The 9,002-nt window shown below is 34.8% G+C and overlaps 1 protein-coding gene across 2 annotated transcripts in view; it reads left to right on the forward strand.

Moving 5' to 3' along the window:
- RTKN2 (rhotekin 2) overlaps positions 1–5,515 on the forward strand; it is an 81,447-nt gene extending 75,932 nt beyond the window's left edge. For both annotated transcript variants that reach the window (XM_033208362.1, XM_033208363.1), the window contains one exon: positions 1,145–5,515. In XM_033208362.1, coding sequence (XP_033064253.1) covers positions 1,145–1,680 — 536 coding nt within the window. In that variant the 3' untranslated portion in view covers positions 1,681–5,515. The remainder of the gene's footprint in view (positions 1–1,144) is intronic.
- Positions 5,516–9,002: the final 3,487 nt, after the last annotated feature.

Consider the following 9,002-nt stretch of genomic DNA (forward strand, 5'->3'; position numbering starts at 1 on the left):
AGATGAATTAATACAGAATAATGAATACACATTTTTTCATAGTCTGAATGCTCAAGATCAGACAAAAAATTTAAGGCTTAAAATGAGTAAAGGTGCACTGAAAATAAACATTAGCTGAGTAGCTGATGAAAATTCTGAAAATAAACACTTGCAGATTCTAAAATGTCATCATGTTCAGTAATTTTTTTCTGCATTTTATTAAATTTGTTGTAAAGTAGTGTTGATAGATGCTTATTAATGAATGGAAGCTTTCATCTCTAGCCAGAAAAAAAATTGGTTAAGTTTAATACTTTGGAAAATTTTAAATTTCTAGACTCACTTTTATTCAATTTCCCACACCTTGAAGGGTGTTTATTTTTTGCCGTTGCCTCAGTAAATAATGTTGTGAACAAGAGCATGTCAGTCTAAATTCTGTTTAATTTGCCCCTAATGTATCTGTACTTACATTCACTTTAAAATGTTAGGTCAAAAATGGTACATTTGGGTTCACACATTTTAAAATATTAGTAATTCACTTAATAGACATTTATCTCTGTTATTTTATTTTTCCCAAGGAAAATTTCACCCACCGCCCTTATTGCCACAGTGGTATGAGAGTATTACTCTGTTCTCCTGGGTTTTTGGTTTTAAGCATTTTCCCTTTTAACAGAGACTTTGCTGGTCTACAGGAAAGAATACTCATCCAAATACAGTCATCCCAATATATATCTAGCTTTTGTAAAAAGGAAATCTCTTACCTAGCAGTCAGAATAAGGTTTTAAATCCAAGAAATGTTATCCCATATATACTTAATGTATAGAATTTTTTAGGAAACTCATATAATTCCACTTTGAAAGCTGGATTTTGCTGATTTATATAGGAATATATTTATACATGTGTATGTATTATGTACATTATATGTATGTTATATATGTTTTATATACATACTATGTATTATGTGTGTTTACATATATAATGTATGATTAGTGCAGTGCATGATCTTTTTAGTTCTGGTGGTGTGGTTATTTTTACAAGTGAATGTTTTCCTTATCATAGTCTTTGATGACCATTATATATAGCCTACTAGTTTCAAAAAGAACTTATTCAGATAAAGTGCATACTGGTTTTGAATTTTTTCATTTTTTTTTTCTAAAAATTATTATAGGCATTGATTCACCTATGAAACTTGAAAGTTTAACGGATATGATACAAAAAGAAATTGAAGAGACAAATGGGCAGTTCCTTATTGGTCAGCATGAGGAACCCTTACCACCTCCTCGGGCTACACTGTTTGATGGTGACCATCAAATGATCATCCAGAAAAAGGTACTGTCTCCTGCAAGTGAGCCATTACATGATGAAAAAGGGAAAAAGAGACGAGCCCCGCTTCCTCCTCCTGATAAACTTCCATTCAGCTTAAAATCACAGAGTAACACAGATCAATTGGTTAAGGACAACTGGGGAAAAACAAGTATATCTCAGACATCGTCTTTGGATACCAAACTATCAACCCTAATGCATCACTTACAGAAACCAATGGCTGCTCCTCGAAAACTTCTCCCTGCCAGGAAAAATAGATTAAGTGATGGTGAGCACACAGACACTAAAACGAATTTTGAAGCCAAGCCAGTGCCAGCTCCAAGACAGAAATCCATCAAAGACATTCTGGACCCTAGATCATGGCTGCAGGCACAAGTTTAGAAAACTCTTAATGATAAAATATTTAACAAAATCTATAACTGTGAGACTTAATTCAGAGGCATTATAGAGTATTGTAATTATATAGGTAAATATGATAGTGATTTATACCAATAATTAATAAGCTATTAGGTATAGAAAAACATTTTATAATGAAGAAATGGATTTCTCTTTTACTCCTGATTTTCAGAATGTGAGTGATTTTTCCAGCAGTGTGCAAGAGGCAGTTTCTAGACAATATCCTAATTGTTGGAAGGGTTAATTTATTCCTAAATTAGTACCAGGCAGTGAATAAGCCCTAGGCGGAATAAAGCATTAAAATTTCTTTTGGGGAGAGACTGTCTAGTAATTTAAAATGTGTTAAATATGAGCCATATTCTCATTGTGAGAATTTTAATACTAATGGAATGTTTCAAAGGTTTTATTCAAACCACAAATTATAGAATCCACCCAAGAAAATTTTCTTCTTAGCATTCTGGAATTCTCATCTAATGGTTCACTGGCTCTCATCTATTGTTTAACTCACTAGTTTATAGGCCTGAGCTTTTAAATTCCTGGGATAAATTTTGGAATATTAAATTCTTCATCTTTAAAGGGAATTTGTAATGTGCTATTCAAACTTGTTTCCTTGATGAGCCCTGAAATACTGTTGACATTAACTTTCATAAATGAAGCATAACACTTATTAGAGAAATGGTAGATGAAATGCTCTTTACATTCAATTTTCTGCGTGTGGTGCTGATTTCCATTGTGACTTTGGAATTTAGGGAAGTGAGTAGCTGATTAACACCTTAAAATTCATTTAATACTTACTTAAAAAGAAGATGGGAGATTCAAAAATATCAGAAAAGTTGGCCATGGTAAATAATTTTCAGAATTCTTTTTTAAAATTTTAATTAGATTTCCTTTTCCTAGTAAGAGTTGATGTCTGCTAGCGGTATTTTTCATTAAAAGTCATATTCTTACAACAATGACATTGGAATCATTTCCATAGGAGGTAATTTCCATAGCAACTAATCATAGTGACCCAAACAGGATTATAAAGTCAAGTGAGGAATAAATAGCAGAAAAATACCTTAAAGGAACAAAAAAATCCATTTTTTATAATAATGCTTTTTGTAAACAAGAGCAGAACAGTTTTAAAAATCTAATCAGAATTTCCAAATAAAACAGTTTCCATAAGGTGTCAGCAACAGCACTAAAAATCTCAAATCACACTGAACTCTAAATGTCATTGCAAGAAATAAAAAATTAAGAATTAAATTGCTGCCCCTTGTATAATCTCGAGATCTTTTTAAAGCTAGGAAGAACTCTATTTGGATCAGAACTACATGATTACAAAATAAAATGAACACTTGACCAAAAAACCACATTAATTTAAACGGAGCCTTTCATTATTTTCAGATAGCAGGGTCTTTTTCATTTATAGAGAATGATGTAACTGCCAGGACACTTTTGTGTTTGCCCAGGACTCCTAGTAAGTATTGAATCGTGAGGGGAGTGATGATAACAAAAGGTTTTTTTGTGACTGGTAACACCAGGACAGACACAGGTTTGGGTGAGAAGAAAATACTATATGCCTGCTTGATGGCATGTTGAGATCATCACATGTATGGAAACCTTAAAAAGTGGATTTATTTTTCTAACTAGAAGGCTCTCGTAAGTTTCTGTTATGATTGCCAATTAATAAATGACATTAAAAATCTAAAGGATAATGTTTGAATTTTTTGGTTAGTTTTTAAAACCTCATTGCTGTTTTTGGCAGCATTTGTGATTGTCATTGCCACTAAATTATTGAGCTAGAAGATGCTGTAGGCAAAATTGTTTCTGAAGCTGGCATCTAAGCATTCTTTTTTTTTTTTCCTAGTTGATGCCTGCCTTTATTACAAATCAGTATTAAAACTTCCAGATTATATTCTTGTCATTGTTCATCATGCAAATAATAGCAGGAAGGATTTAAGTTGTATAAGAAAAAGAAAATATTCATATAGAAATTACCTGGCAGTTACGCCCTCAGAGCAGAACATTGAAACAGGTCTGAAGCCCTTTTTACCTAGAACCATTTAAAAGCCTGAGCAAGGACCACCACCTCCTCCCCACCAAATTATTCAGTCTCTTTCTGGGGAGGCCCAGCTTACTGTATGTTACAAGTCTTTGAAATGGGCCTGGTGTCTTCAGCTCCTGAAATGCTAATTTACCTCTTCCCAAAAGAGTGTAGTTATGATACAAAGTTGGTTATTTTCTTTGTTTCCTTTCTTTTTGTCTTCGTTTCTTTCTCTGGCACCCTCTCCTCTCTCTCTGTCTAATCCCCCATTCCCACTTGCCCTCTGTCTCTCCTCCTTCCCTTCCTTTACAGTTAAAAAAAAAAAAAAATCTAAAAATAGTTAAGCACTGGGTTAAAGAGTGTTTCAAAAGAAGTGTGTGTTTTCTCATTTCTTAAACCAGAAGTTTATGACAAAGAAATATGCCATGTAATATGAAAGCTGCTTCAGCTTTTTATGAGCTTTCACATTCCTTGTTTGTCCTTTTAATTTGTTTCTTGATATATGAAGACTATAAACTTGAAGCAAAGAGTTAGCTGTCAGCTCTTGATAATATAATTGGGGAAATAGAATAGATATTTTATGATATGATAATTCTGATGATCTAAAGATAATGTCTTAGACAATTACATTTACATTTCAAGCTCTGGGATATAAATTATGTATTCAGCATTAAGATAGTAATAATTTTTAATTGCTACTAAGTGGTAACTTTTGTATTTTAATATCTTGCAAGGGCAAAAAAGACATTTTTAAAATTCTAAATGCACACCTCCTAAGGTAAATAGTCTTTCAAAAATATCAGGCATGCCAACTCTTGCTGAGTTTTGTTAAATCCTCCTTAGCTGTCTGCAGTGCCCCCTGACTTTTTTTAAATGGATGTGAATATATGTGGAAAACTAAATCCATCTATTATAAATGCCTTATCTTTACCCTTTGGGATCCTACTAAATGCATTTTACCTGGTACTATTTATTAAAAATGGAAGCTGTCTTGAATTAGAGACACCTCACGTAAGGTAGGTTAAGCAGTCAAGTATTTCTTTAGGCTTATGTTGTTCAGCACCTCAGCCACCTACTGAGAAGTTAATTAAGTCAGTCCAAAATGAAATTATAGGGCAGTTTGGTGCAATTTATGTTAAATGCCATTTGAATGTAATCACCTGTGTTACCACGACTGAGGTACAACTGTACTACATGGACAGAATGCTGCATTGCACCATGAGCAAGAGCTGCTCTGCAAGAAAAATATTGCTCCCTGTGGTCTGAATTTATCAAAACACATTTTCTTGTTAAAGAGTGAATTATCAAATAGTAATTAAACTTTAACTGATGACCATTTATAGTCTAGTAGCTATCTTCACTGTTAGTCTTAAATTATAATGTAGATAAAGTTGACATTTTCCCCTTACATTTCAAAGACATTACTATTTTTAAATGTTTACATATGTTTACATGTTTGTGTGTAACTGCTTCATTGCTATTAATAGTTAAATGAAATCTGCTTATTCTGGATCATAGATGTTCTTAGTTAACTCTGGGAAAGATGTTACCTTTGGGTTTTTAAAAGCAAGTCTTCGTTCGAAAATATATTATAGTGTGTTATTTACTGACATGCTTGTGTAATTGGCTTTGTTTATCATTTTTATTTTTTAATTAAATATGGTTCAAACTTCTGGATTAAAAAGTATTATATCATGAACATACATTTTTTAAAGTACCAAAGGCATTTGGTAAGCAAGCCCAAGTCATGTAATTGAAACTTCTATACATTAAAAGAACTGATTTCTGAAGACATTTTCTAACTTTTTATCTTTAAGTGCTCCTCTAGACTAGACTGATGTAAGTAGACAGTGTAGTGGAATCAGTTTAATTAGAAAAAGACATACCAAGTAGCTGATGCTAAAAGTATACTCTTTTTTTTTTTTTTTTTTTTGAGACGGAGTCTCGCTCTGCCGCCCAGGCTGGAGTGTAGTGGCCGGATCTCAGCTCACTGCAAGCTCCGCCTCCTGGGTTTACGCCATTCTCCTGCCTCAGCCTCCCGAGTAGCTGGGACTACAGGCGCCCGCCACGTCGCCCGGCTAGTTTTTTGTATTTTTCAGTAGAGACGGGGTTTCACCGTGTTCGCCAGGATGGTCTCGATCTCCTGACCTCGTGATCCGCCCGTCTCGGCCTCCCAAAGTGCTGGGATTACAGGCTTGAGCCACCGCGCCCGGCCTAAGTATGCTCTTTTAAAAATCCATTGACATAATCTTACTTTTAGTTTAGTGATGCATAATTTCCCCAGAGCTTAAGCCACTGCAATAAATTAGATACCTAGGATATTCAGTTGCTGCTAGCCACAAGGAGTCTCCTTATTTTGATGTACCTCCCTCAGTACTTTATTCCTGCAGAGCACCTCAGAGGCCGGGGAGAGAAATGAGCAATCCTGGCTCAGTTGTATTATTTCAGCATTTTATGTCTAAATCTGTATGGTCAGAAATATTTAACATTAAAAAAAAAACTTCAGGGAGAGAGGCCTACTAATCAATGTGCTTAGAGAAACAAACTACATTCAATTAACAACAAAAAAAAGTTACAAGAAATTTTAACAAACATTTTTCTTTATCTGAGTATAGGAGAAAATACTATTCCTGACACATTTGAAAATTAGGAAAGATCATTCCAGATCTTATGGAAAAGTGTGTTTTAAATTGCAGCAGTTTGCTTTTGAGACATATGGTAATCTCGTAATGTAACTACTAAGGAAGAGGTAGATTGAAAAGATCTTGTGTATGCATAATTATGTCAGATGTTTCAAGATATCAAAATAGTTTTGTTAAAAAATGAATACTTTTTGGTGTCTTGTTTAAAATATTTTGATATTTTGTTTATCTACTCAAAATTATTTTTATGAATGGTTGCATTTTTGTTGAACTTAGCCATCTTAATAAACATCTTTAACTGAATTAGTTGGAGCAATTCAGTAGTTTTATATTAATAGGGAGAAGAGTAGTAAGAGGAATTATTCACTTATCTCAAATATTAAAATGTGTGTTTTATGTATGCAAAATATAAAAGTATAGATATGGCATACATACATACATACATACTCATACACATACTGGTGTTAGATTCTTCAGGTATTTTCAGTTAGTTTTAAAAAATTCTTTTAAATGTGCTTCCAATGAAGCAGAATAAAAAGTTCAAATCACCTTCCACAGTTTACAGAAACCATTACAACCCAGCTCCAACCTGCCATGCCCTACTGGGTACTTCATGCTCAGTTCCTGTGCTTGTAGGACTACCTGTTGGCTAGGAGTCACTCTTAGCTCCTAGAAACTGTGCTGTGGCCCTTGCAAGTAGCCCCTTCAGCCTTCAAAGTCAGCAACAGTGCATCAAGCCTCCCTCATGCTTCAAATCTCTGACTGTTTCAGCTGCTCCCAGTTGAAAGTGCTTGCTTTTAAAAGGCTCATATGATTAGATGAGGAATACCCACCATGATAATTTCCCTTTTGAGTAATTCCAGGTCAACTGATTCGGAAATCCCTTTTGCATGCAATATAGTCATGGGTGTGATATCTCATCGTCTTCATGGGTAAAGAGCCATTGAATTAGAGCCACTGGAGTGCTATTTTAGAAGTCTACCCACCACACCCTATTAGATTTTTCAAGGGCAGGAAGCATGCTTTATTGACATTTTAACCCTGTCATAGTATTCTGTAATGAGAGTGAGTACAGATTATTGGGTAATATGTGTAAGATACTATACTGTGTTAAATATTTTGTATAAATTAATCATTACCATATTCTCTCAATAGCCCCACTTAACACACATACAAGAGTGGAAGACTTGCTCTGGGTCATATACTGCATGGTAGTTGACTGTGGACTCTGGAGTTAGACTTGGGTTAAATTCTAGCTCTGTCATGACTTAGCTATATGATTTGGGGCTTTTTTAAACCTCATTTGGCTTTTTTATTTTAATGTTTAAGATTAAAAAAACCCTTATAAGATAGTTGTGTTTATTAAATAAGATAACAACATAGTCTAGGACCTAATACTTAAGTGCCTGCCTTGTTTCTACAGGTTGACATACAGTATGTAACACGTGTATGAAGAGGATACAGCTGATAGAGACCCAACACACACATAGTAACTTAGTCATTTATAACCCCTCTCCTATTTTCATTTCTTGCTTGATGTGAACATGTTAGGCTCACAGTGCATAAAAATTTAGGAAATACCTAAAAGTGTGTCCATGTACTTATTGTTCATTGTCTCTTGAGCTCTATATTTGGCATTAATGGGGCTTATGAATTAAAAGACAGCCTATTAAGCTCACGTGAATTCCAGTGAGTGGAACCAGTCATTAGAGCTTATGGAGATGAAGCATGGTTTGACCTGCCTCCCATATAGCTAACATAAATCTATCTGGATACAAGCAATCTCTACCTACCACTGGGAAACTTAGGTTATAAAGATTAAAAAATACATAAAACACTATGGGCAGTATGAAAGAGTAATCAGTATGACACAGTTTAGCATCTAATTTTAAGTGCTATGAAAGAGCTGTGAGGGATTGAGTTAAGGCTGGGCACGATGGCTTATGCCTATAATCCCAGTACTTTGGGAGGCCAAGGCAGGCAGGGAGTTCAAGAGCAGCTTGGCCAATATAGTGAAACCTTGTCTCTACAAAAAATTAAAAAAAAAAAAGCCATGTGTGGTGGCACATGCCTGCAATCCTAGCTACTTGGGAAGCTGAGGTGGGAGGATAACTTGTAACTTGAGCCTGAGAGTTCCAGCTGCCATGAACTCTGATCAAGTCACTGTATTCCAGCCTGGGCAACAGAGTAAGACCCTGCCTCAAAAAAATAACGAGTTAAGAAGTGCAAATGTATATACTATGAATATCTTGCAAAGATGCAAGGATTAATAATAATAGGGTTTTCAAATCTAGAAGGAATAAGTAAAATAGAAGATAATTCATCTAATGGGTTCCTGGAGGAGTTTCAGTTTTGCCGCTTTCAAAGGGAGGTTAGTAGTCGTAGAAGTGGAAAGGAATGAATGGATAGGGCAGTTGGCTGGGCAGAAATGGAATGAGCATATTGTAAAGTAAATTGTAGGTAAAACAAGTAGGCATGATTGAAGCAAATGTGGCAGTAGGGGAGAGATGGGATATGTTGTACCACACAAAGGACTTGAATGGCAGTTCAGGAAAATAAGACGGGTTAAGCTGGAATATTTGGCATCAGAACTAGAGCTGACAGAGTTAGAATGAGCACCCAGCTCCTGGCTACCATTA

This window comes from Trachypithecus francoisi, unplaced genomic scaffold, assembly GCF_009764315.1.
Source record: "Trachypithecus francoisi isolate TF-2019V2 unplaced genomic scaffold, Tfra_2.0 Lachesis_group9, whole genome shotgun sequence".
Lineage (NCBI taxonomy): Eukaryota > Metazoa > Chordata > Mammalia > Primates > Cercopithecidae > Trachypithecus > Trachypithecus francoisi.